General features: G+C 48.9%; 1 protein-coding gene across 1 annotated transcript in view; it reads left to right on the top strand.

The window, feature by feature from the left end:
* Window positions 1–17,952, top strand: part of TSHZ3 (teashirt zinc finger homeobox 3) — a 75,539-nt gene extending 57,587 nt beyond the window's left edge. Inside the window, exon 2 of the mRNA XM_045381073.3 lies at window positions 13,141–17,952. Within this exon, the coding sequence (XP_045237008.2) occupies window positions 13,141–16,346 (3,206 nt within the window). The 3' untranslated portion in view covers window positions 16,347–17,952. The remainder of the gene's footprint in view (window positions 1–13,140) is intronic.
* The last annotated feature ends 9,927 nt before the right edge of the window (window positions 17,953–27,879 follow it).

The following is a 27,879-nucleotide window of genomic DNA, read 5'->3' as shown; positions in this document are numbered from 1 at the left end:
CTTGAATATAGCTCTTTTAGTATTTTGGAGGAAAGCCAGCAAGTCCCAGTGACAGTTTGAGTTGTACATGTTTAGCCACTTGAAGAGGCCCATTTTAAGGACTGTTCCCAAATTTTCACAGCCTGCTGCCCAATTCTAAAGGTGCTTTTCCCAGGTTTTTAGATCACCAAGTGTATAGGCAGGCAAGAGTTACTTGGTTCCTTAAGCTGCCTCAATGAGCTGCCTCTTTAAAGACATCAGCTACCCCCTGAGAATCCCTCTGCTCATGTATGCAATTTGAGAAGGTCAAGCACATCCCCTGCCCCTAATAATTTGCCCGATTCCTATTCCACCAAGATGAGAGAATCCTTTCTTTGGATGAAGTTATTCTTTTAATTTATTGGATTCAATATAGGCCAGGGTTTACCTTATGGATTTTGTAGAATAAAAGGTAAAAAGGACATTGGGAAGAGATTCAGACCCTGGATTCTTTATTCTGAGAGGGCAGTGTACTTGGGAATGTATTGAACTCAAAGAGGAATGGGAGTACAGCACCCACAGGCAGCTTACTTCCTTCACCACTCTTGCAAAAATGCACCCTGGCTCCAGAAGCCATGTTTCACTTGATAGACCATCGCCGGCTACCAGGCCAAACTGATTGCTGTCAACCCAGACATGGCCCCACCATCCAGCTGGCTGAATGATGACTCTACCCTGTAGCTTAAATGGATTAAGGTGATTTCAGCAATGAAGCACTCCTCCAGGGCACAGAGAGTGAGCGTATGGACTTCCCATGACAGCATACTGGTGTAGGCTTCCACGATGGGTTTGGTGCCCAGTCGGTTTAAATGTGCTTGAAGCCGAGGACAGTAGGTGACTTAGATGGTCCCCGAAGTGAGTATTTATTTATTCTTTGTTATCTGAAGATTTGTCTGAGGCGCAGTGGTTTTTGTCCTGCGAATGCAATCTTGATACATTTATTTTTGTTTGCACTGAGGTTGGCGCCCAAACTGCAGCAGAGCAAGCCCCCCAGAAGGCATTGGAAGAGAGACATTGTAGAGATAGGGAAGCTGCCTTCTCTTTCTGATCTTGGAGAGCCTACTAATGTTCTGTCCTCCTCCTTTTCCGAGCCATCCGCCTCATGAAGAGTGCTGGGAAGGGAGGGAGATTGTTCTGGGGAGGAGCTACTGAGACGGTGGCACAATGGGGTCCTTTCATTGCAGCAAGAATTCAAAGAGAGAAGCTTCAGGCAGTGTCTTTCTTAACTCAGTTTTGGGAGCCCCAGGTTTGGCTTCTGGAACTCTTGGACTCTTGTTTCCCATCACCGCTGGAGGAACAGGACTCATCCTGGGTTCTGAGTCTTCTGAACTGGCTGGGGCTTCCAGCAGCTGGGAGGTGTCCTGGGAAGCCTCGCTGCCGTGGGTTCCCTAGAGGAGCAGCCGCAGCCTGTCATTGGCTTGCGCCACCACTGGCCACAATGGCTGTGCTAAAGCATGGTGTTTCCTTATTCACACTGACTTTATTCACCAATCAGCTAATGCCATGCTTTTCTTGGCATGAAAGCATTGCAGCTTTATTAACACAGGGATACCAAACTGAACAAGCATTCATCTCTCACATTACATCAAATTAGCGTGTACAAAATTAATATTCCTGACCTTGCTAGTGGGAAGAGCAATCAATCTAGGGGAGGTTGTCATCCCACCGTGGCCAGCCTTCTGCAGAAGTCCTGGCCATTACAGCAGCAGCCACTTTTCCTTCCCCCAGAGCCAAACCATGCCCTTCTGGACCCTCTGGCCCTTGGGTATTGCCCTGGTTTCTGAGGAGCTCCAAATCCTAGCAGCGATGCCTGGAAGGTCCCTAGTCTCCCTGGTACCATCCAAGAATGCCATTCTCTCCTTGTCCCTAGAGGCCATGGCTTCCATCATCCTAGGTGGCATCTGTAGGTGACTCCAGGTGCCCAGGTGGATGGATGGAGAAGACTCGTGTTCCCCACTGAATTGTCACTTCCTGGGTACCAGGTATAAACAGTCCTCTAGAATGCTTTCTTCTCCCTGCTTATTAGACAGAGGCCCAACATTCAATCCAATCATATTGGTACCCCCCAGTGTGTGTTTAGCTAAGCCCCCTCCACTCCATCCCACACTTCCCCCTGCCATCTCCTCTCTCTCTTTGCACAAAAGGGAAGTCCTGCCTTCATACTGTTGCTTTGAGCCCCTCCTGGTCGAGAGCCAAGAAGGTGCACCTCCATCTTGATTTTTCATGTTCTCTGAGGGCTGGGGGAATGTGTTTGGTTAGGGGCAATCCAGGCCTGAGCATCCTTCCTGTCTGTCTACCCTTCACACCCACCAGGGCTCCAGGCCAGGTCTAGGTGCAGCTGCCTCTGAGCAGCCCATTGTGTGGGACCTCGGACATCTGGGGATAGCTCTAGGCCCCACATCGGGTTGTCAGACACAGCTGATATGGCAGGTGTGGTTCCCCTGAGGAAGGAATCCCCTTGCTTCATCATAGCAAGGTGTGCAACTCGTTTGTACAGCAGAGAGCCCCATGTAAGCGTAACCCAGGGGGCACAGTGTGTGAGGCACTTCCGTGAGTCCTTTGTCAAGCAGAAATTCTTGTGTCAAATGGATCAGTTCATCCAGATTTTCCAGGGGTATTGAGAATAAGCTGAGATTTAGGTGAAATTTTCTGGGGACTTTGAGCTCTTTCCCAGACACAGAGGAAGGTGATTCAAGGCAGACGCCCAGCGGAAAGGGGGACTGGGCTCAGCCTGGAGGAGAAGGCGGCCCAGCTTGGGAGCTGGGGGCTACAGGGACAGTGGTAGCCAGTCTGAGAGCCAGTGTCTGAGGTGGCTGCCCCAGCCAGCACTGTGCTGCAGGGCATCTGGCTCCAACTCCCACCCCTGGAGTGGGGCACTGGGGATCTCCAGTCAGATCCATGCAGTTGGGTGGAGAGGGGCTGAGTCCGTGGTCCTGCCCGCTTCCTTCCTAGAATTCCTATACCAGGAGCCGGGGCCTGGGGAGGAGAGCTGTGCGTGGTCAGGAGTGCTAATGCTGCAGGCGTGCATCTGACATCGTCTCTTCCTTCCTCGCCTCCTTTCCTTGCCCTCCGTTTCCCTCCCTTTTTTCTTCCCCTTTCTGTCCGGCTTTCTTCCTTTTCTGCAGCCGCCATTTTAAGGCTGCCCAGAGGGAGGAGGCACAGAACCCAAGCCCCAGTGGGAGCTTTCACCCCAGCAGGACTTGGTGCTGGTCTTCCCACCTCCTCCTTTCCTGAAAGGCAGCAAGGTCAGCATAGAGGGTCTGGGAGACCCAGAGGCTTTTACAAGAGGAGGGGTGAGCCTAGGGGCCATCCCCTGGCCCTGCCTCCCAGATTCCCGACAGCCGCACGGCCCCTGTGCAGTTGGTGCACCTCTATTTGCAGAGTTTCTTTAACTTGGAAAAGTCCTTTATGCCCACTCCTTATGAAATCTTTGGTTGCCTGCAAACACCTGGGAGGCGGATGTGGCCAGTTGCGTCTTCCCATTCCTTCCTCCCATTTGTTGATGAAGAAACTGATGCTCACAGACATGAAGTCAGTCATCAGAGCCACAGGACTAATCCATGGCAGGGCAGAAGCTGAGACCCAGGGCCTCCCTGCCTAACATCACGTTGTTTCCCGGAGAAAAATGTGATGCAGAAACATCAGGTCCTGCCTGGCTCCATGGCTCATGCCTGGAATCTCAGTGCTTTGGGAGGCTGAGGCTGGAGGATCACTTGAGGTCAGGAGTTCCAGAGCAGCCTGGGCAACACAGCAAGACCCCAACTCTAAAAAAAGATTGTTTTTAATCAGCATATTGGTGTTTACCTGTAGTTCCAGCTACTAGGGAGACTGAGGTGGAAGGATCACTTGAGCCCAGGGGTTCGCGGCTACAGTGAACCATGATCACACCACTACACTCCAGGCTGGGCAACAGAGCAGAGAATCGGCAGGTCCTCTCCAGAGTCCAACTATTGCCCTCCTGGATGGCTCACCACATTGGGTTGCTGTGGCTTTTGAACTGTCCCCTCCTGTCTCCTCCTGCCATTTCCTTGGGGTCTGCTCTGTTGTGGGCCCAGGTGTGAGGGAGGCAGGTAAGTGGGGAGTGAGAAGTGGTCAAGATGCCTTGTGAACATCTTGGCATTTTTCCTTATCCAAGCACATTCTGCAGCAGAGAAGAGGACTTCGTGGCTGCTGAGGGCTTAGGCATGTGTTGAAGTTGATTCTGGCTCTGAGGAAAGGGCAGGAGGGTCTGCAGAGACTGGTGTGCCTGAGTCCTGGAGAGCCTGCCTGAGAAAACACTTACCTGGCAGCCACCTTCCCAAACCATTCGACTAGTTAAATTCTTATTAAAAAACAAACAAACAAAAAATAAACAAAAAACAATAAAACACTCTTATCCTGGTGTGGTGTCTAGTGCCTATAGTCCTAGCTACCCAGGAGGCTAAGGTGGGAGGATGGCTTGAGTCCAGGAGTTCAGGGCTGCAGTGAGCTGTGGTTGCACCACTGAACTTCAGCGTGCATAACAGAGCATAACCCTGTCTCAAAAAAAAAAAAGAAAGAAAGAAAGAAAGAAAGAAAAAGAAAAAGAAATCACCCTGTGTTGTTTGAAAATCTGAGTATTCGGCCGGGCGCGGTGGCTCAAGCCTGTAATCCCAGCACTTTGGGAGGCCGAGACGGGCGGATCACGAGGTCAGGAGATCGAGACCATCCTGGCTAACACGGTGAAACCCCGTCTCTACTAATAATACAAAAAACTAGCCGGGCGAGGTGGCGGGCGCCTGTAGTCCCAGCTACTCCGGAGGCTGAGGCAGGAGAATGGCGTAAACCCGGGAGGCGGAGCTTGCAGTGAGCTGAGATCCGGCCACCGCACTCCAGCCCGGGCTACAGAGCAAGACTCCGTCTCAAAAAAAAAAAAAAAAAAAAAAAAAAAAAAAAAAAAGAAAATCTGAGTATTCAGAGAAGCAGGAGGAAAGGAGGCCCGGAGTTCCCAGCATTAGAACGGACCCATACGGGCTCCCCTAGGTCCATCCTCTTTTACCTTGGTGGCCATCCTGAGGGCTGCTTCTGCAGCAGAACTCAGACTCCAGGCCCTCTTTGTCATAGAGTCCTTTCCAGAAAATAACCTCTTTCATCCTTGTCTCTTCTCAAATCTCCATCACCCATGTTCTCTCTCTCCATTCCTACCTCCCATGCCCCTCAGTAGCCTCTCTCTCCCCGACCCCAGCCCTAGTGGGTTCTTCTCCTCTCCCATCTCTCTTTCTCCCTCTGTCCTCTCTCTGCTGGGCCCCCTCCTCTCTCTCTGCACCCTTCTTAAACCCGGGATGACTTGATGGCCCCTTCCCTCTTCGGTCCTTTCTTCTCCTTTCCCTCCTTTCCCCACCTCTTCCTCTCCCTCCTGCCTCTACTCTTTCCTCCATCACAGTCACAGGGATCCTTATGGATGGATGATGACCAGAGGCACTCATTGCAGAGAGCGGTGCTCTTCTGGACTATCCCTAATAAGAAGACATGGGAGAAAGGAATCTGTAAAAAGTTTTAGCCAGCAAAGCACCTTCCCAGGGAAAACAGAGGGTTATAACTTCAGAACCTTTATTTCAGCCCAGAAAATGCTAACGTTCACAGGGCAGTGTACCTGGAAATTGCATTGGGAGGCGGGACACAGCCATGCTTTCTTTTCCTTTCTTCCCACCCACACCCAGTGCCCCCTCCCACCCTGACTTGCCCATCCGTGGCCCCCGTGGCTGGAGAGTGCAGGTCCCAGCCAACACTTCCTCTTCATCTTTTGGGAGAGATTTTTAGCTGTGTGATGAAGGTAATTCCACCTTGCCCAGAAATGAATTCTGTTATGCCCCAGCTTACTGTTTTATGTTTATGTGACACACATTAGTTTCTTTTTACCTAGAGATTGAATTTAGTTAATGATGACAATAAATATTAATGAAGGTATTGGTGTCTCCAGACCCTTGATGGCCACAGTGGACTGGCTGTCTTCTCTCCCTGGACATGATATGTCTGTCATCCCTGCATCCACAGTGTGGAAGCCACACCGCTGGTGAGCTGGGGGTGGGGATGCTGGATCCTCCTGGAGGGGTAGGTGTGGATCCCACTGGGGGAGTTGAGAAGGCTCTGCCTGACTGCCCACTCCTCATTCCGAGGATAGGGCGCTCCCTCCCACGTGTCCTGTGTGGTCCCCTGACACTGGACTCGGGGTGTGGGTCTTAGGAGTTCAGACAAATGTCCCATCTACCTCCAGTGACTCATCCTGAGGGGCTGCAGCGGAGGGTTTGGGGTCAGAACTGGTTCCTCAGTGCAAGTGTGCTGTGGAACTAGCCAGAATCCCCGTTTCCTTGTCTGCAAAATGGAGATGATTTTTCCACCTTCCTTGACCATTGAGAGAATCAGATCAGATGCAATGAATGTATGGATGTGAACACGGGTCCTAAACTTGTTCCTATTAGGCAGGATCCGTGTTTTGGGTGTGTGTGTGTGTGTGTGTGTGTGTGTGTGTGTGTGTTTTCCCCCCGTCATGTGGGCTTGCAAGGTTGTTGGGCTATAGAACTTTGCAGAAAGCTTTCGTAAGTTTGGGAGCTTTTATTTCTCATCCATGTGTGTCTCTCCCCAGGAGTCACATTCGGTTCTGTGCATGCCAAGTTCTTCGGTTCAGGCAGTTGTCTGGAAATGTGTCCTTGGCACTCAGCTCTTGAGAGATCGATGGCTGTCTTGCTGCTTTAAGCACACAGTCTTCATTGGTGGGGTAAGGAAAGTGAGATGTGTGTGGGGAAGCGGGTGCAGCCATTCCGCAGGGACTCACATCTTGAAGAGAGACTCTTTCAACAGAGGGACTTGGAGAAGCGTGGAAGGCGGGTGCCCAGTCGGCCCCTCACTTGCGAGTCCCTGATCACTCCTGAGAGCTTCTTTGCATCTTTGCAGCTGTTGGTTTGGTTTGAATGAGAACCTCCTCCCCCTCACAGTCCAGCTGCCTCTTCCATGGGCGTTGGCAGCAGAGGTTCCCATCTTATTTGCTCAAGAGAAAAGAAGGATGGCGGGATGATAATGCATTCTTTTATTTTTCTTTCACTTTCACTTTTCCTTTTTTTTTTTTTTTGAGATAGTGGCTCGCTCTGCTGCCCAGGCTAGAGTACAGTGACGATCTCGGCTCACTGCAGTCTCCACCTCCCAGGTTCGAGCAATTCTCATGCCTCAGCTCTCAAGTAGCTGGGGCTACAGGTGCCCGCCACCATGCCTGGCTGATTTTTTGTATTTTTAGTAGAGACGGGGTTTCACTATGTTGCGCAGGGTTGTCTCAATCTCCTGAGCTCAGGCAATACCCCAACCTTGGCCTCCCAAAGTGCTAGGATTACAGGTGTAAGCCACCACGCCTGGCCTACTTTCCTTTTATTTATTTTTTTTTTTTGAGACAGAATCACTCTGTCACCCAGGCTTTAGTGCAATGGTGTGATAATAACTCACTGCAGCCTCAACCCCCTCGGCTCAAGTGATGCTCCTGCCTCAGCCTCCTAAGTAGTTGGGACTACAGGCACAGGCCACCATGCCTAGTTAATTTTTAAAAGAATTCTAAAGATGGGGTCTTGCTGCATTGCCCAGGCTGATCTTGAATTCCTGGGCTCAAGCAATTCCTTCACCTCGGCCTCCCAAATGCTAGGATTATAGACAAGAGCTACTGCACCTGGCAGATAATGCATTCCTGAAGAGGGTATTTGAGTGTGGACACAGCTTGGGGGGCTCTAATGCAAGGAGACCACCGACTGGGGTGTCTCCTCCCATCTTCCTCAGTGGTAGGTTCTGCCATCCTGTCTACCTAGAGACCCTTCCTCACAAAGTGGCATTGCTGAATGTGCCAGTGACACTCAGACAGAACTTGCCTAGGATGGACTTTGGGTCTCACCCCAGCACATCTGCTTTGCATTGGGACTGGCTGGACTCAGCATCCCCTCAGGATGTTTTGGCAGCTATTTAGGAGGTGTGAAGCAGCCGTCTAAGATATTCATTCATTCATTCATTCATTCATTCATTCACTCATTCATTCATCCCACTGACATGTATTGAGTGGCCACTCTGGGCCAGACGGTAGGGTTGCGGCTGATATCAGCGGTGTGGGTGTGTGGGATCTGGTCCTGACCACACAGAGCTGACAGTGTGTTGGAATCTCTGGCTGTAGACAAGTGATCCTCATGGCTAAGGGGACAAACGCTGGAGTCAAAACCCTGCCATCCCCAAGAGCCTTTTCCCTGAGGCCCGGGGAAGGATGGGTTCCTGCATTCTCCACTTCACTGCACCTGCCCCGGGGTTTCCAGCAGAGGAGGCAGCGCTAGAAAGTGTGGAGTGAGAGATCTTGGTGCATCTCAGAAGCTGAGAGGGGCTGGAGGGGAACCGGGCAAATGGTGGAGGACTCCCTTCCTTCAGGGCTGCTTTGAGGAATTTGGATGTTCTTCCAAGCCTGGTGGGAAGTTACTGAGGGTGTTATATGGGGAGGTGACATGACCAGTGCGGTGTTCTATATTAATCTCAGCAGTTTCTGCTTGGAGATGAGATTAAAGGGGCTGGGGCTGGAGTCAGGGAGTTGGTTGGGGATGGGATAAGAGATGCTAGTGGCTGAACTGGGCCCATATGGGAGGCCGCAGAGAGGAAGGGGGGATCCTGTTGCAAAGGCTGTTACAACTCCTTGCTGGTGGACATGATCTCCCACTCACCTCCTTGAAATGAGACAGCCACTGTCCATTGCTCACCTCCTGCGCGCAAGACTAGGGATGTAAGGTTCCCTCCCTTAGAGAATTCAGACAAGAATGAGCAGAAAGTGAAGTAGCAACAAGGAATTTAAATACTCTCAAATACTGTTGGAGACAGTTGCGGAGTTTCCCAAGGTCATATGTGATACATTGTTGGGTCCAATCGGTGGACGGTGCCTGCCCCTGGGCTACTGAAGCCAGCCTGGTGGGGACCAGGTTCTCAGCAGCCCTGCCCCACACCCCTGTTGACTTCTCACCATCTGCACAGTTACTGGAGACACCCAGTCTCTCCTCCCCTCCTTGCCTGATCCAGGGCATTCACTGTGCCAGCTTCCAGAGCCCGCCCTTTTCTCCAGCCAGGGGCTTTGCGTATCATGCTCAGTCTAGAGAAGAAAGCACTGAGGAACGATTCCACTTGCTGAGTGTAGGCGAGGTTGGCGTTTGCAGAGAATGAACCAGATTAAGCGACTTTACAGTTCAGCTCTTTACCTTCTCAGAAGGGCCATAAAATGATAGACATGTAGCTGAGGAAGGACCTTACAAATATGACTGTGGTGCCCCGTATCATTCGGAGAGGGAAATGGAGGCCTAGAGAAAGAAAACTGCACTGCTCAGTGTGCGGTAACCTGCCCGGCGCTTGTGGGAGCTGGATGCGTATTTGTGGAGTGCCTTTCATCCCTTAGTTCCCTCATTTCACTGGGTCCATTTCCATTTTCTAGAACATTTTTAAAGTTCAGTAATCAAGAGTATAAATATTTCCAGAGTAGTGAAATTATTGCAAAGCATGGTGGAAGGATGGGAATTTTCCCTTTATTTTTATGTATTTATTTGTTTATTTTTGGAGACAGGATCTCGCTCTGTTGCCCAGGCTGGAGTGCAGTGGTGGGTCATGGTTGACTGCAACCTCCACCTCCCGGGTTCAAGCGATTTACCTGCCTCATCCTCTGGACTAGCTGGGACTACAGGCGTGTGCCACCATGTCTGGCTAATTTTTTTGTATTTTAGTAGAGATGGGGTTTCACCATGTTGCCCAAGTTGGTCTCAAACTCCTGAGCTCAGGCGGTCTGCCTGCCTTGGCCTCCCAAAGTGCTGGGATTACAGGCATGAGCCACTGCGCCCAGCCTTTCCCTTTATTTTAATGTGGAGGGGAGAACCAATGGGTAAAAGTCTTAGGCTCCACCTAAGGAAATACTTCTCACCTTCAGATCGGAAAAGAAAACGGTCATTTGAACAGGGAGTGAGGCCCACGTCATGACCATGAGGGTGTGCGTTTGTAAGGACCTGGGGTGTGCGGTGAGGCTTCCAGGACCCAGTTCTCTTTGGCACTGGAGCCTTTTAATTCTCCTCTGAGTTGGATCTTGTTCCCACCAGGGAGGTTGAGAGGTTGGCCTTTTCTTTCCATATCAATTTCCTTCTCAGTCAGCAGACTAATGACATTCTGACCCTGCTGTGTAATTTACAAAGCATATCAGAGCGTGTTGTGGGCCAGCCCAGGACAGGAGCTGGTCACGTCATTCATGGTGCCTGTGTTGGGGAGGAGTGCTCCGGACAGCTTGGGCTGGGTTCGTGCTTGTGCAGTGGGGGTGGGAAAGGCTCTAGCCATGGGGAGACGCATTGCCCCTGGGTGGGAGGTGGGCTGGCAGAGCACCTGGGTTTCCCGCTCACCTGGTGGCCTTCACCCACAGAGGACTCTTTCATGTCCACTATTGGCTCTGCTTCTTCTGGCTGCTGGTGTCCTCTTGTAGTGGCTACTGTGGGGCCATTTCTCTCGCAGACTTAATTTCATGGGAGCTACTGTAATAGGAGCAAAATCCCCAGGGTGTGGGGTTTGTATTGCAGACTGTGGCTCCAGGAGGCATCTTCAGGAAAGAAGGGGCTTTGATATCTTCACCCATCTACACAGACCTGGGCATTTCCTTGAGTCTCAGTGGGAGGGACACCAGCCATGGGATTTCCTCCTCTTTCCCTGTTTACAGTGAAACCGTACTATGGAAACATCATGTATGCATGCACCCAGTGCACTTCTGCAGACAGTGGGCTGTGTCTAGCTAAACCCAGCCTACCCTGCTCCAGCGGTTCCCCAAGAGGATTATAAGACAGGTTGCAGACCCATCTGGAATCTCTGACCTCAGTCATACTGTGTGCCCCAGCTCGGGTAACAACCCATCCTTCGGTTTGCACAAGACTTAGTGAATTTCCAGGATGCAGGACGTTCAGTGCTGAAACCAGGACAGGTCCAGGCAAATTGGGACACTTGGTTATTCTTCGTCGGCTGTTCTTCCTCCAGGACCGCCACCCCATTGGAGTTTTGAGTCCGGATATTTCTAGAATGTGCTGCACGCCGAGGAAGTCTGTTGGGGGGCAGGTGGGGGAGAGTGCGATGTCTTCTTTTCTTTTTCTTTTCCTGTTCTTTTTCCAACACATGCGTTCACAGTCTTCATTGTGACTAGCATAGGAACCTCCACTGGTCAGCGCTGTATTTCCCTAAGCATTTGGTCCTGGCCCTAGGAACACAGCTTTCACCATCTTTATTTGTCATCTCAAAGTGCGTGGCCTCAAACTTGAGGTTCCTCATAGCACTTCACACTCAGCTGACCGCAGCAGGGCACTCTCTTGTGGTCACTTGTAAAGAACACCCACAGCTCCTGGACAAGACTCTTGCTTAGTAGTTGGCAAATGAGCAGACGTATCCCCTTCCTGCAGCTGGTGTGTGTACCTGGGACAGTTCCCATTCAAGTTCACATTACATCAGTGTTGGGATTCCATGTGTCTTGGCGTCGGAATCTTGGCACTCAAAGGAGGGGGCTTAGGAGCAAAAGAATCACACTTGTCCTGAAAGGAATGTGAGGGGGCCTATCTGTTTGGCTTCAAGGGACTAATTTCACTCTTTTTGTTTGTTTGTTTGTTTGTTTATCATTATTGTTGGTTTGTTTTCTGATGTGAAATGGAGCAGGGGCAAATCTTTAAAGTTGGTGGAGTCAATTCCACAAACAAAGCTTCCCTTCCTTTCTTAAGAGCTTTTTGTAGAAATCAGCCTTGCCATTCGCACTGCACCATTCCAACCATCTAACACACTTCACCACTGGCCTTTTGAAGCAAACAAGTATTTAGAAGCTGACAGGACAAAGTCACTTTATTTCCCCTTTTCCTTTACCTTGAAATTGTTCCTAGCCACAGGGCTGACCACGCCTCACTGTCCAAAAAACTATCCTGATGCAGTATGCAGTGGCAGATCAGTTTAGTAAGGAATAACCCAAATCACTGAATGCAAGAGAATGAAAAAAAAAAAAATCACCCGGTTGCATTAACACTAGTATTCTCTGGGCTCTGCGTCTCTGGACGTGCATCTTCCGGAACCTGCAGGCGCGTGCGTGGCCTGCCCTCCACCTGTGTGGGAATGCATGCTGGATTTACATCCTAGCTACATCGCTTCCAGAAAGACAGGATCTCTGTTGGATGCCCATGAAGCTTATACTGAGTAAATATTGACAAAGTAGTCTAAAGAGCAAACACTTTGACATTTGTAAGGTCCACTGGAAGGTCTTGTATATATTTATACAGCAGGAATGAGCACCGAATACCAATTTTCCTGAACTTGTTCTGACATAATTCTGCATGGAGAGTGTGTGTGCGCAGGTGGCTGAGAACGGCTGAGTGTTCACGTGGGGGACAGGGCTGGGGGCTGGGTGGTAGCCGGTCAGGGTATCTCCTCTCAACTGGAACGAACCCACACCTATCCCTGCCAGGAAACTTACCTCTAAGCTCTTCTGAGACCTCCTTTTCCAGAAGGAAGAAAGAAAAAAAAAAAGCCACAAAATCTTGTTTTTCCTTTATTACAATGGACGTACTTTTCTTTTTACTTGGTAAAAATTTTATTGATGTTTTTAGACTTTATATTTATTAAAGATTGAGCCTCAAAAATGTAATGAGTAAAAACTGCTTGCTTAATTTAAATTGTGAATCTGTCTGTTAAGAAATGCATTAGGGGTAGGAGAAGCATAAGACATATTAATTGACAGACAGGAACTGCTGTCTCTGAGGTTGATACAAGTAATTTATTACTTTAGAAATGAATGCCACCTCCAGAATGTGCTTCATTAATTTCAAATTTAGTTTTAATTTCAAGCTGTTGCCCCTTGAGAAGAATAAGGTGGCAAATTATGTTTGAAGAGCAGATTTTTTTTTTTTTTTTGCTCCAAAGAAACACCACATTTTAACTATTTAGTTTTACAAATACATGTGCCCATCTGGGTTGCTGTGTTTTCCTGAAAGCCCAGAACGTATTCTAGGTAAGATCAACACGTACTAATGCTTTTTTTTTTTTCTTTCTCTCCTTCTCCCTCTCTCTCATCATTCCATCCTACCTGGCTCTCTTTCCCACCTGTTATCATGGCAGCCTATGTTTCCGAGGAGTTAAAGGCTGCTGCCCTGGTGGATGAAGGTTTAGACGCAGAGGAGCATACGGCAGATGGAGAGCCCTCAGCCAAGTACATGTGCCCGGAGAAGGAGCTCACCCGGGCCTGCCCCAGCTACCAGAACTCCCCGGCCGCTGAGTTTTCCTGCCACGAAATGGACAGCGAGTCACACATCAGTGAGACCAGTGACCGAATGGCTGACTTTGAAAGCGGCTCCATCAAGAACGAAGAGGAGACCAAGGAGGTCACGGTCCCACTGGAAGACACGACCGTGTCGGATAGCCTGGAGCAGATGAAGGCCGTGTACAACAACTTCCTCTCCAACTCCTACTGGTCCAACCTCAACCTCAACCTGCACCAGCCCTCCTCGGAGAAGAACAACGGCAGCAGCAGCAGCAGCAGTAGCAGCAGCAGCAGCTGTGGCAGCGGGAGCTTCGACTGGCACCAGAGCGCCATGGCTAAGACACTGCAGCAGGTGTCGCAGAGCCGCATGCTCCCGGAGCCCAGCCTCTTCAGCACCGTGCAGCTGTACCGGCAGAGCAGCAAGCTCTACGGCTCCATCTTCACGGGGGCCAGCAAGTTCCGCTGTAAGGACTGCAGCGCCGCCTATGACACCCTGGTGGAGCTGACGGTGCACATGAACGAGACGGGGCATTACCGCGACGACAACCACGAGACCGATAACAACAACCCCAAGCGCTGGTCCAAGCCTCGCAAACGCTCCTTGCTGGAAATGGAAGGGAAGGAAGATGCCCAGAAGGTGCTGAAGTGCATGTACTGTGGCCACTCCTTTGAGTCCCTGCAGGATTTGAGTGTCCATATGATCAAAACAAAACACTACCAAAAAGTGCCTCTGAAGGAACCCGTCACTCCTGTCGCCGCCAAAATCATCCCTGCCGCTCGGAAGAAAGCTTCCCTGGAGCTGGAGCTCCCCAGCTCCCCGGATTCCACAGGTGGAACCCCCAAAGCCACCATCTCAGACACCAACGATGCACTTCAGAAGAACTCCAACCCTTACATCACGCCAAATAACCGGTACGGCCACCAGAACGGGGCTAGCTACGCATGGCACTTTGAGGCCCGGAAGTCGCAGATCCTGAAGTGCATGGAGTGTGGGAGCTCGCACGATACCCTGCAGGAGCTCACGGCCCACATGATGGTCACTGGCCACTTCATCAAGGTCACCAACTCGGCTATGAAAAAGGGGAAGCCCATTGTGGAGACGCCCGTCACGCCTACCATCACAACCCTGCTGGACGAGAAGGTCCAGTCCGTGCCCCTGGCGGCCACCACCTTCACGTCCCCCTCCAATACACCTGCCAGCATCTCCCCAAAACTGAATGTGGAGGTCAAGAAGGAAGTCGACAAGGACAAAGCGGTCACCGACGAGAAACCCAAGCAAAAGGACAAGCCTGGCGAAGAAGAGGAGAAGTGTGACATCTCTTCCAAATACCATTACTTGACTGAAAATGACTTAGAAGAGAGTCCCAAGGGGGGGCTCGATATCCTCAAATCCCTGGAAAACACAGTGACATCCGCAATCAACAAGGCCCAGAACGGCACTCCTAGCTGGGGGGGCTACCCCAGCATCCATGCCGCCTACCAACTTCCCAACATGATGAAGTTGTCCCTGGGCTCGTCGGGGAAGAGCACGCCCCTGAAACCCATGTTTGGCAACAGTGAGATTGTCTCCCCGACGAAAAACCAGACCCTGGTGTCTCCACCCAGCAGCCAGACGTCCCCCATGCCCAAGACTAACTTTCATGCCATGGAGGAGCTGGTGAAAAAGGTCACTGAGAAAGTTGCCAAAGTGGAGGAGAAGATGAAGGAGCCGGATGGGAAGCTTTCCCCGCCCAAGCGGGCCACTCCCTCCCCCTGTAGCAGCGAAGTCGGGGAGCCCATCAAGATGGAGGCGTCCAGCGACGGGGGCTTCCGAAGCCAGGAGAACAGCCCCAGCCCCCCACGGGATGGGTGCAAGGATGGGAGCCCCCTGGCGGAGCCGGTGGAGAACGGGAAGGAGCTGGTGAAGCCCCTGTCCAGCAGTTTGAGTGGCAGCACGGCCATCATCACCGACCACCCGCCCGAACAGCCTTTTGTTAACCCTTTGAGCGCCCTGCAGTCAGTCATGAACATTCACCTGGGCAAGGCCGCCAAGCCCTCCCTGCCTGCCCTGGACCCCATGAGCATGCTTTTCAAGATGAGCAACAGCCTGGCGGAGAAGGCCGCTGTGGCCACCCCGCCGCCCCTGCAGTCCAAGAAGGCAGACCACCTCGACCGCTATTTCTACCACGTCAACAACGACCAGCCCATAGACTTGACAAAAGGGAAGAGTGACAAAGGCTGCTCCTTGGGTTCAGTGCTTCTGTCACCCACGTCCACAGCCCCGGCAACCTCCTCATCCACGGTGACAACGGCAAAGACATCTGCCATCGTATCATTCATGTCAAACTCGCCGCTACGCGAGAATGCCTTGTCAGATATATCCGATATGCTGAAGAACTTGACAGAGAGCCACACGTCAAAATCCTCCACTCCTTCCAGCATCTCCGAGAAGTCTGACATTGATGGGGCCACTCTGGAGGAGGCTGAGGAGTCGACGCCTGCCCAGAAGAGGAAGGGCCGCCAGTCAAACTGGAACCCCCAGCACCTCCTGATCCTCCAGGCCCAGTTTGCCGCCAGCCTCCGGCAGACCTCAGAAGGGAAGTACATCATGTCAGACCTGAGCCCCCAGGAGCGGATGCATATCTCCAGGTTCACTGGGCTGTCCATGACCACCATCAGCCACTGGCTGGCCAACGTGAAATACCAGCTTCGAAGGACAGGTGGAACAAAGTTCCTCAAAAACTTGGACACTGGCCACCCCGTCTTCTTTTGTAACGATTGTGCGTCTCAAATCAGGACTCCTTCCACGTACATCAGTCACCTAGAATCACACTTAGGCTTCCGGCTACGGGACTTATCCAAACTGTCCACCGAACAGATTAACAGTCAGATAGCACAAACCAAGTCACCGTCAGAAAAAATGGTGACGTCCTCCCCCGAGGAGGACCTAGGGACCTCCTATCAGTGCAAACTTTGCAATCGGACCTTTGCCAGCAAGCATGCTGTTAAACTTCACCTTAGCAAAACACACGGGAAATCTCCGGAAGACCACCTTCTGTATGTCTGTGAGTTAGAGAAGCAGTAGCATTTGCTTTTGATAGAAGGGACTGCAGTTTGCTTTGAGGGAAACTGTGGAAGGCACCTTCAGGCCCCCCCTCTGACTTGTTGTTCTTGGCACATGTTCTTATTTTAACTGCAGAGAATCACTCTGGGCTGGACCGTTTTGTATAACTGTACAGTGTTTAATAGAGGTGCATAATCAGCTGTTGTTACTGGTAAAATATGAAGGTTAAAATGCAGTGGTAAGTGTTTGGAACTTTGTGTAAATGGGATTTAGTTGTGAGCATCCTGCCGATGCTTCAAGCTGCATGCATTAACAGACAGTTTAATTAAGCATTTATAACGAAATCAGGCACACTTTTTCCACGAGACTCGAGTGTGCTGGCATTTCTCACCCTTTCATCTTTAGCCCTCTGAGTACTTTGAAGCACTTTTGCATTAATTTGGTTAAAAAATAAAATAAAATAATAATAATGTATGAAGCTCTGTTTTTTAAACTCCTTACCAGCTTAGTTATAATGAATAATATGAACCTCCATTTATGCAGGTCTGCAGGGGTATAACACGCCTTGAAATTTAAAAGAATATTATTTTCACATTGAAACATAGATGTATATATTGTATAGATTTCAGACTCTCTTATGAAAAAAATGTGATTGTGGTTAAATGACCTTTTTCTTGCATTTATAGCAACAGTGTTTTATGCACCTGCTGTGCTCTGGGCATAAGCTGTGCCTATGTATAGTGTATATTTCTTTTTTCTTTTTTTTTTTTAAGGTCTATGGGTTTTGTTTTTTACATGCAAACATTGTAAATTATACAGAAGATACCACAGATAGCATTTATAAAGTATACAGAAACATTATCTGAAAGCAAAGTATGATAGTTTGTTTTGCTATACAGTACATCTATATTGATAGAGGTTCATGTTTAAATTATACATATTTATTAGCATCGTATTATCATTTGTTTTGAGCAGTCTGAATAAACGAGACCGGGAAAAACATCCCTGGCAGGCATCATAACTATTTTGCACATGATTTTTAAAGGTATTTATTAGAAATCAAAGAACGCTCAAAATAAACTCAGTGCTCAAAGGGTTAAGTCTATTTGAAAAGGTTAAAAAAAAAAAGAACAAAAAAAAAAGAACTTGTACTGTATTTCCTAAACATTGATAAAGCCTTTAAAATGTTTGTACTGTAATACTTTGCTTAAAAGTCATGAGGCATTCTGTGATCCAACCTCTTTCACTTATTTATAAGCCCTCTTGGTTGCTATTCCATATTGTAGGATGCCTTTCTATTTCAATTGGTAACTTTCTGTTTTGTTCTTCCTAATTATTCTCCCAAGATCCCACACTGCAGCTTTATCTTTAGGCTTATGAAAGGTAACCCGTGGTTACCGGCTCTCCAAGTGATTCTGTTCTTCTCCATTTTTGGCAGTTAATTTGCAGAAGTAACTGACAGCTGACACCATATGAGAACCTTTGTATAAAATATTGGCATGTAAACAGCACAGACACCGTAACACACTCTGTGCCCTGTTTGGTTGTTGACAATGAAGCACCATTATGTGACTCTTCATATAACCCTTTTTTCTACGGCAGCATTAAAATTGTCTTTTTGCTATAATTTTGTGTTGCGTTCACAATTATGTCTGAAATGTGCTACGACTAACGAGCACATTAAAATTAAATTGTATGCGATCTGTTTATGACGGAGCTGGTTGCTGCGGCTGCCAGGTGCTGGCAGTCGGAAGCTGTGCGTAAATCAGGGGGAGTTTTAGTGAACTTTGGCGTTTGGAGAGCGGGGAGCACTTACTCAGAGGCAGCTTGAATAGGATCTGCACCGAGAATAAACATTCACAAGAAAGGAAGACTTGCCTATAAGGTTAGATGCTCAGTGCAGAAGGGATATTGCCAGACCCCCAGATCAGAGCTTCCGGTCACACCTGGTGACCTGCAGGGGGGGCTGGGGTTTGATCTCCCTTCTGGATGCTCGGGGGTGAGGGGCCTGCGCTGTCGAGGAGGCTGATGGGAAAGAAAGCTTTGGAAGGGTGACTCCTTCCTGTTGACTCAGGATTTTCAAACAGCGGGAAACAGAACCAGTCGGGTCAGACAGACTTTGGGGTCCCAAGGTTCTCCCTCCTGTGTTAAAACAGCCACAGATAAGCAGGCAGGGGGGTTGTGGGAGGAGACTGAACCCATCCACCGGAGGAGGGGGAGAGCATTTATATGATAATCACAAGCTTTTATTAGCCCCGGCAAATCATGCCAACAAAACGCTGGGAACATCATGTAAAATTGTAAAATACCTTTATTACTATATTCAAACTACTCTTGCAGTTATGCAGAATCATAGCTCCTAACCTAGAATTATACAAATGAGAGATGTATTACATCCATGTAATACATAAAACACCTCAACTTAAAAAAAAAAAAAAAGAAAAAAAAAAACCTCTTTTATTAAAAATTTAAATTAAGCCCTTTCAGAGATGTTCGGCAACACGCCTACGGTTTTTCCGCTCATCCCCACCCCTTTTTCTCAAGAGAAGTCCAAATTTTTCTGTCTACTCTATTTTCTCTCGGCATTCCATCTTTCTCCGGGTTTTTAGGGAGAAACTCACTACAATTTAAAATGAGTTCTTTTGGCAAATAGAGATTACTGTGTTAGCTAAGCTCTTGCCTTGGGATGTGGGCACACAGGTGGATTTTACAGACGGGCAGGGAAGAATGCAGGTTCCCTTTCTGGTGCAGGGCCTGTGCCAGGCCCCATCTTTTCTGTGGCCAGCCCTGGTTCTTTTCTGGCCCATTCTTTGTCTTACTGACCTTTACCTGGGAGGAGCTGAAGGACACGTACGCTTCCCTCCTGGACCGGCTCCCCACAGAACGCATCTCAGGGGACAGAGACACCCTCCCTCCCGTGCCTTCTGCATCTTCACATCCTGGAGCCCAGATTTCCACTCTTGAATTTTTCACAGGTTAAATATAGCATCGGTTTATTAGAATCCAAAGTCCTGCATCTAACAGATTAAACTGACAACACTTCCATCACCACCAGGGCCCATGTGGCTTGAAGGGAGATGGGATTTGTACGAGTGACGACGGAACCCCGCTCTTGACAGTTTGGGAGAAGGACTCGACACACACTGCCCATCTCCTCCTCACCCCAGTCCCAGGATCATCTTCTGGGCTTTCCAATTTGGGGGTCGGTGTGGGGATTTACAAGCCAAGGTAGGCCGCAGGTTCTCTTGCTCGTTTGACACCTTGGGCAAGTTTAGCCAGGAAAGGACTGCTCATATTCATGGGGGTCCATGAATTAATTTTACTTCTAGAGAAACATCAGAATTGGGCAGTAGGGCTCTAGGCATGAATGCAAACCTCACTTGGCACAATAACAACCCCCTAAACCAGGCAGCATGGCGGATATGACTTGTTGGGATCTCACCCTACTTGGAAATCCAGGGCCATCTTGTCCTGAGGTTACCAAACCTTTGCCTGGCTAAAGATTGGGCCACTGTCCGGAAGAACCTTCCACCCCTATCCCAGAATGGCCCTGGTTTCCCTGAGATAAGACAGGAAGATGTAAAGTCTCACTTCCGCGTCTGTTGTAGTTGTGCTCACGTTCTGTGGTTGCTGTTGCGAGAGTGAACGGAGGAAGGCATTGGTCGCCCAAGTCAGGCCTTTAAATGGGTGCAGGGAGGAGGGGGGATGTTACCAAGGGAGGGAGGTTTTAATCACAGGTGCACAGGTGACCCTGACCTCACCCCGCCCAAGCCCCGGCTTGCTGCAGTCCTACTGTATATCTTCCGACCATCACATTTACGCAGTATCTTAAAATAACATTTGTGATAAATGTGCAATTTAACTAATTTATGGTGCTATGATGTGCTCAGGGCTACATGCAAGATGAAAATCTTAAATGGAGCTTGAACAGCTCACTTCACAACAAGAAATCAATATGCCACATCTTAGCGATTCGCTGCAGTCAACATTTAGCAAAAATATCAGTGATGTATCTTTAAGTTTTAGGCAGCAAGAATTCTATAATTAACCAAAATCCTTACATGTAAGTTAGAGAGGGTTGGTTATGATGAGGACCCAATCTCCCTGGCATCTCTGTTCTATTTTCATTCTGCAAAAGGAAAAAATATATATATTGATAACCACCAAACAGGCCCTTCTCTGCCCTGCGCTCACACAGAGGTGGTACGTCCACAGCCTTCCCAGCTGAGTTCCGGGCAGCAGTCTCCGTGGTGCCTTCCTCAAGTTCAGACCGTTCCAGCTAGGTAGACTTCACTGATCCCCAACCCCTGACCACCTACAGTTCCACAGATGGGGTGACAAAATACTTAGAGAGGTAAAAAGGCCCCCTAAGTCGTCCAGCTCCATCTTGAGGAAGCAGGATTCTGAAGACAGAAACCCGTGAGTGGCAGAGAGACAGGAACTGACAGGAAGCCAGGCTGCATCAAACAAGTCCGGGATGAAAACGATCATCTTTAGACATTTCCAAGTCATCTAATAAAAATTTTTTAAAAAAAATAAATCCAATGATTTTTTTTTTTTTTTTTCAAATTCATCTGCCACAGTCCTTTTGAGATTGGAAAATTGCAATCGCGTTTCATTCTGTTGACTATTTAGCAGGAAAATAATACACTTTGTGTCAGAGGAAGCAATCATATCACTGAAAACATGCAAACTCCAACACTGCTCTTTAATAATAAATACTTTAACTTTAAAATAATAGCTATTATCGTCTTAGCTAATGGAGAAATTACCATCTTTACTCTGCCAGATAGTTATTCTTTTGGTAATGGAAACATGAGCCTCTTTCTCCCTGGGGATTTATTAGTGGGCACGTGTAATCTTTGGCAAAGGCAGCCTGAACATACATTTTCTCCTGGGACGCTGTGCTGGTGGATGCCTTTCAGCATTCAGCTGACCTCAGAAAACACAGAAAGGGTGCTCAGACTTGGACCTCCATGCAGTGCCAGGGCTCACTGGCCTTTGCAAAATACACTCTAGTTAGCTCTGGAAATAATCTGGCTCATTTGGGTAGGGCTTCAGCACTGTGTCTTAGCATAAAGTTTCAGGGAAGACAACCTCATCTGTGACAGAAGCGACCCCACCTTCCCGCGTGCCGTGTGGCAGCTTTGTTGCAGCCAAGGGCTGGATTACGGGTGTCACTGCAGAGCAGCGATCAAACCCAGGTTTTTTTTTTTTTTTTTTTTTTCAGGGAGTTTGCTTATTTTTCTCGCACTCCATTGAGTTTCCACAAGCCAGAGGGAGATGCTGTTTGACTCACGGGCGCCATTTTTCTGTCCCTAAGGATTTGACAGGAGGCGACCCCCAGGAGGATTTTAAAGGCCAGAGAACCCTGGAACCGGTGGGCTTTCATGGTTCCAAAGGCCTGCATCCCAAAGCTCTGGATGATTCCGAGCCACATCCCCTGCCCTGCCAAGACAATAGATTAGCCAAATGGTTGGTTAGTGGCCTGACAGTCCATGAAGGCTGGAGCCGTACCAGACAGGCTAATGATGACTCAGTCCAGGTACTGCTGTGGACACCAGGGGTGGCTTAGATAAGTCCACAGCTTCTGGAGGCTCAGCACTGGGGTGTCAGTGCCCCACCTCTGGTCCAAAAATCCAGGTTTAAAAAACATTAAATTCTAACCGTAGCAGATCAGAGATACTGCTTTTCTGCAACCTTTGTATAATGTCAGGTAGACATATTCTTAATAAATCATTCCTGATGACTCAGGTGATAAGAAAGGTGATCCTTTTCCAGAGATTAACATCCACAATTAGCCAACTCAGGAAGTAGGATACATATACTTACCTTCTAACCTGTGCTGTCCAATATAGTAGACACTAGCCACATATGACTATCCAGGTTTAAATTAAATTAAAATTTAGTTCATCAGTCAGTCACACTAGCCACATGTGACTAGCAGCTACTCGTTGGAGAGCAGACACAGAACATTCCCGTAATCATAGAAAGTTCCATTGGAAGGCCAGGCACAGTGGTCCATGCCTGTAATCCCAGCTCTTTGGGAGGCTGAGGTGGAAGAATCACTTGAGGCCAGGGGCAACATAGTGACCAACCTGGGCAACATGGTTTTGTCTCTACAAAAAATAAAAAATAAAAATTAGCTGAGCATGGTGGCCTGCACCTGTAATCCCAGGCACTTAGGAGGCGGGGCTGGGAGAATCTCTTGAGCCCAGGAGTTTGAGGCTGCAGATTGTGATGAAAGAAAGAAAGAGAGAAGAAAAAGAAAGAAAGAGAGAGAAGGAAGGAAGGAAGGAAGGAGAAAGAAAGAGAGAAAGAAGAGAGAGAGAGAAGAGAGAGAGAGAGAAGAAAGAAAAGAAAAAATTTCCATTGGATATTGGACAGTGCTTTCTATACCATGATTTACAAATCAGTTTCCTGGGTAAGAGCTCACACCTCAGTGATGTAAGCGTGTTTCCAGTTCATGAGTATTTCTAAAAATCCTTATCCTGCCAATATGGGCACAGACAACATTTTCACATGCTAATATCTCTGATCAAAGCCAAGGACACACATAATTAACCTTGAGCATAAAATTATAAACAGAAGTGCAGGCATCGGTGTATGAAGTTGCAGATCATTCTCCCTGCTGTGGATGTGATCTGGGCTGCAAACTCCAAAGCCCACAGATCTGATGGATGTAGTCGTGACCTTGCTCTGCCCTTAGTCAGTGATGAATCAGGCGGTCCCTGAGCTGTTCTTTGCGCCCCACGACTTGGAGACAGACTTGGCTCCATGGCCGGCATGGCTGTCAGCCCCCATGCGTGGGTACTGGGACTCCCTGCCCCAGGCACCGCTGCAGACCCCATTAGGCCTCTGTCCTGGCCTTCGAAGCCCCAGGCATCAGCAGAAGAGACCATCCTGCTTTCTTTTAAAAAATTAAAAGATATAAATGGGACTTCGGAATGACTTCTTAAATTTGGGGGGGTTAAGTTTTTAAATTATTGCATTTCAACATTTCCTTTCGTTTTTTTCTTCCACAGCAGGAATCCAGGGACACATTTATGACCGACATAATTGTGAGTTAGAGATCTCCCAGGCCAAGTGAAATGAAATTATGAGAAACTGAAATCTGTTTTAATTGGAGCATTTATGGAAAAAAGAAGTCAGTGTGGCTGCTTTTTTTTTTTCCTTTATGTGACTCTCTTGTTCATGGCCATACCTGTGTCCAGAAATCAGGACTAGGTAAACTTGAGCCAAGAGACAGCTGGGAGGAAAAGAGAGAGAATGAGATAGGTGTGTCTGTCGGGAAGGAGTCATTTTCTTAGTTTAAAAAAAAATGGAGGTACAGTCGCTGGAGTTCCGCCTCAGTGACCATGAAACCGAGTCGGCAAAAGCTGAAGGACCCGGCTCCTGAAAGCCTCATCAGGGCTTGTCATTGCTCTAATGAATATCATTTAAATTGCTTTGTATATTGGTGGAGTTTGGATGTCGATTTAATTTGTGCATGTGTTTGAGTTCTTCTGCTTGGCTAGGCTAACAGAGAAGCAGCCGCCTAATGAAAACTGAGTTGGTGACAGTGTGATGAGCTGCAACCCAGTCAAATGAGTTTGAAGGGCTGCTATGACAGCCCTCAGAAAGAAGTGCATGTGGCTGAAGATAGAAGAAGGCGGCTTTCCTGCAATGTGTGGACGTGCTGGGCAGCAGGGGCTGCTCCGTGAAGCTGAGGTTACTGGGGATAGCACCTGTGGGGACCTCACTCAGCCCAACCCACCCTCTCTCTAGTGGGTGCTGAGCTTGGGGCACAAGAGACTGTGTCTATTGAACTGGGATCTCAGGAATTCTCCCCTCCCTGTGTTGAAATGGCACGTGGATGGATTTGCCAGGGGAGGCAGCCGTAAAGGTGAGGCTCAGAGCCCATTTCTCCAGCAAGCCTTCCAGCCGAGATCATACAGGAGGTCCTTCCTTATGTTTTGGTTACCCGAGAAAGCAGAGGCCTTCTCCCACATTGCTTTCAACCCAAGGAGTCGTGTCCTGATATTCTTCTCTGGTGGCACAAGCTCACCTCACTACTTTCTTCTTGTATCTGTCTCCCTAGCCATCCTGGGAGGGAGAAGGGCTGTAATCTCTGTGATACCCATTCACAGATGAGGATTAGGGGATCAGTGTCCCGGCCTGGGCCACACAGTGTGAATCAGGAAGATCAGCCAGGCCTCCGTTTTCAGCAGCTCTAGAAACACGGAGCATCCACCCAGTGACAGCCTTACCCAACCCTCCCAACCCCTATCTCCAAAAGGGCCATGGTTCTGGAAGGAGTTTGACATTTGGCTCTCGTGTTTCAGTGAGACTAGGGCTTGGGTCTCCTGGGGCTCTGGTTTCATGAGAAGCACCCTGCCAACCCAGATTTTCCTGGGGGTACTGCACCAGTGGGTGGTCCTGGGGAGAAAGAGAGCACATAAAAGAAATTCAATTTCCCTGCTGTATTAGTCTGTTCTCACACTGCTAATAAAGACATACCCAAGACTGGGTAATTTATAAAGGAAAGAGGTTTAATGAACTCACAGTTCCACATGGTTGGGGAGGTCTCACAGTCGTGGAGGAAGATGAAGGAGGAGCAAAGGCACATCTTACATGGTGGCAGGCAAGACAGCGTGCGCAGGGGAACTCCCATTTATAAAACCATCAAATCTCGTGAGACTTCTTCACTATCACAAGAACAGCATGGGAAAGACCCACTCCTATGATTCAATTACCTCCCACCAGGACCCTCCCATGGTACATGGGGATTATGGGAGCTACAATTCAAGATGAGATTTGGGTGGAGACACAATCAAACCATATCACCTGCCTTCTTACTGCACTTGTCAAAGGTGTGGCCATTGAACAGATGACTCCTACCTTCACTCGGCTCTCTCCAGCTTCTCATCTCAGCCTTCTCAAATGTTTTCAATATCCCCATTCTCAATAAGCTCAGCATAGTGCTTGGCAACAGTGATCCCAAAGGAGAAGGTGCTCTGAAAACCTGGCCACAGCCTCTGCTCTCTAAATGCCCTCTACCCTCACCCCTGTGTGACTCTCTTCCAAGGGGCAAGTGGGGACAAAAAGCTTCTGAAGTCCAGGAAAAAAAATGGGCTTATTCTCCTAAATGGGACTAAAAAGTCAGAGATGTGAGGCACCCACCAGAAAGACCCTTCCCTCTCTTTCTAGCAGCCAAGAGATGGGGGAAGGGTGGATGGAGTGGGGGCAGAGGAAGCAAGGAGATGCTGAGGAGATGGTGCCTTGTGCTTAGGCCTGATGGAGGCTCTGGGGGCACAGGTAGGGGAAGGAGTGGTGGGGGATGGAGGGAGCTTCCGGACTCCCAGAGAATGAGTGAGGGCAGGGCCTGCAAGGGACTTGACCACCATGACCCATTTGAACATGGGGGGCCTATGGTTTTCTTCTGAGAGAGGGTCTGAGGAGCTTTCCCCAAGACACGTGGGGGCCCAGGTGGGTCTCCTGGACCCTGCACAATTCTCAGGCAAGGGTGAGCTCTCATCTTACCTGTGCAGGCTGAGAGAAGGCCCTCAGGCCCTGTGTCGTCACCAAGAACAAGAAGAAAATTCCTAAGACCTGCCTTTGCCTTTCATAAGTTTGGAGTCAAGCTGGAGAGAGGAGACATGTATGTAGTCAGCAGTCATGCCAAGTCAGTGACAACACACAAGGAATGAAGAACACGATTAGGCAGAAAACAAAGTGAAATTGCAAGGCTCAAACCCTGAAACTTGAAGTGGGTCGGCCAGGAGCGCTTCCTTGGGCCAGACAGGGCCTGAGCTGGACCTTGAAGGATGGATGCCACTTGAGCTTGCAGAGAAGGGAGGGCATTGGAGGGCTGGCCCTCTCCTTGGTGGAAACTATAGGGGCTTGGTCCCTAGATGTCCCTTCTGGTGCTGCTTTTGAGATGGTGAGACTGATGGTGTCACTTGTCACATCCTAGGGAGTGCCTTCTGAATCGTCCGAAGCAAAATATCACCATGACCATTTTCGAAATAAATGCATTTTATTCTATTCCAGTGTGTCTCAGATGGGGATTTATTAGAACTTTATACCACAACTTTTTTTTTTGTTGTTTTTTTTGTTGTTTTTTTTGGAGACAGGGTGTTCCTCTGTTGCTTTCCTGGCTCTGCCTGAAGGTCAGGTTCAAGCTGTGTGTTTAGGGTTATGGTCTGGGATGAAAAGGGTCCTGTTAATGGGCTGGTAGGTGATTCTTTGTGCATCTTGAATAATGTCTGACCTCAACTTGCAAAAGGGGGAATAAGCCCCAGTGTGAACTTCTCAGATTCCTCGGGGTGTGGCGCCCCTGATTCAAGGACTTCAACTGGTGCAATCATAGCTTACTGCAGCCTTGAACTCCTGGGCTCAAGTCATCCTCCTGCCTCGCCCTCTCTAGTAGCTGGGACCACAGGCAGGCACCACCATACTCAGCTAATCTTTCTTTCTTTGGTAGAAACAGGGTCTCATTACGTTGACCAGGCTACGTATACCAGTTTCTTGACCATTTAGGGGTTGCAGGCCCTTTGAGAGATACAGTCTCTCTCCTCAGGAGAAAGTGGATGCAAGCACCTACATGCATTTGCTTAAGTGTAGGGGGACATGGGCTCCGTGAAGTCCACCTCTAGGCCTTCGTGGTGGATCCCGGTTAACAAACGTTGCTCTCCACTGCTTTTCAGAACCTGTGACTCACAGGACACCTGTTCTTCTCCAGGCTCAGGGGCCAGGGGTGCTCGTCAAGATGCTGTCAGCAAGAATTTGCTCAGGATCTTAAGCAAAGAAAGGGATTTGGGCTCCTGTGACTGAAGTCCAGGATAAGGGGCTTCAGGCCCAATTGGACATGGGTGCTCAGTGATGTCACCGGGAACCTGCCCCTCCACCCTTCTCAGCACCCCACCTCACTCTGTCTCTGCCTTGGCCTCAGGCACTTTTCCCTTTGTGGGTGACCCACCCTCGTGTGACTCAGCAACTTTCAGGGGAAAGGGGCTTTCCTTTCACAATAGTGAGAGCAGGTGTGGTCCCACCTGCTTTCAGGCCCAGAGCAGCTGGCCTGGCTCTGCCTGAAGGTCAGGTTCAAGCCATATGTTTAGCGTTCCAGTCCAGGATGCAACGGGCTGGTAGGTGATTCTCTGTGCATTTTGAATAATGTCTGGCCTCAGTTTGCTAAAGGGGGAATGAGCCCTGGTATGACCTTCTCAGATTCCTCAAGGAGTGGCGCACCTGATTCAAGGACTTCAATTTACAATAGGGAGCATCCTGATGAGAAACCAAGCTTTGGGATTATCTTTTTTCTTTTCTTTTTGTTTCTTTTCTTTTCTTCTCTTTTTTTTTTTTTTTTTTTTTTTTTTTTTTGAGACAGAGTTTTGTTCTTGTTGCCCAAGCTGGAGTGCAATGGTGCGACCTTGGCTCACTGCAACCTCTGCCTCCCGGGTTCAAGTGATTCTCCTGCCTCAGCCTCCCAAGTAGCTGGGATTACAGACATGCACCACCATGCCTGGCTAATTTTTGTATTTTTAGTAGAGACGGGGTTTCACCATGTTGGCCA

This window comes from Macaca fascicularis, chromosome 19 (assembly GCF_037993035.2).
Source record: "Macaca fascicularis isolate 582-1 chromosome 19, T2T-MFA8v1.1".
Classification (NCBI taxonomy): domain Eukaryota; kingdom Metazoa; phylum Chordata; class Mammalia; order Primates; family Cercopithecidae; genus Macaca; species Macaca fascicularis.
Note: the sequence above shows the minus strand (reverse complement) of the source record. Positions and strands in the feature narration are given on the sequence as shown.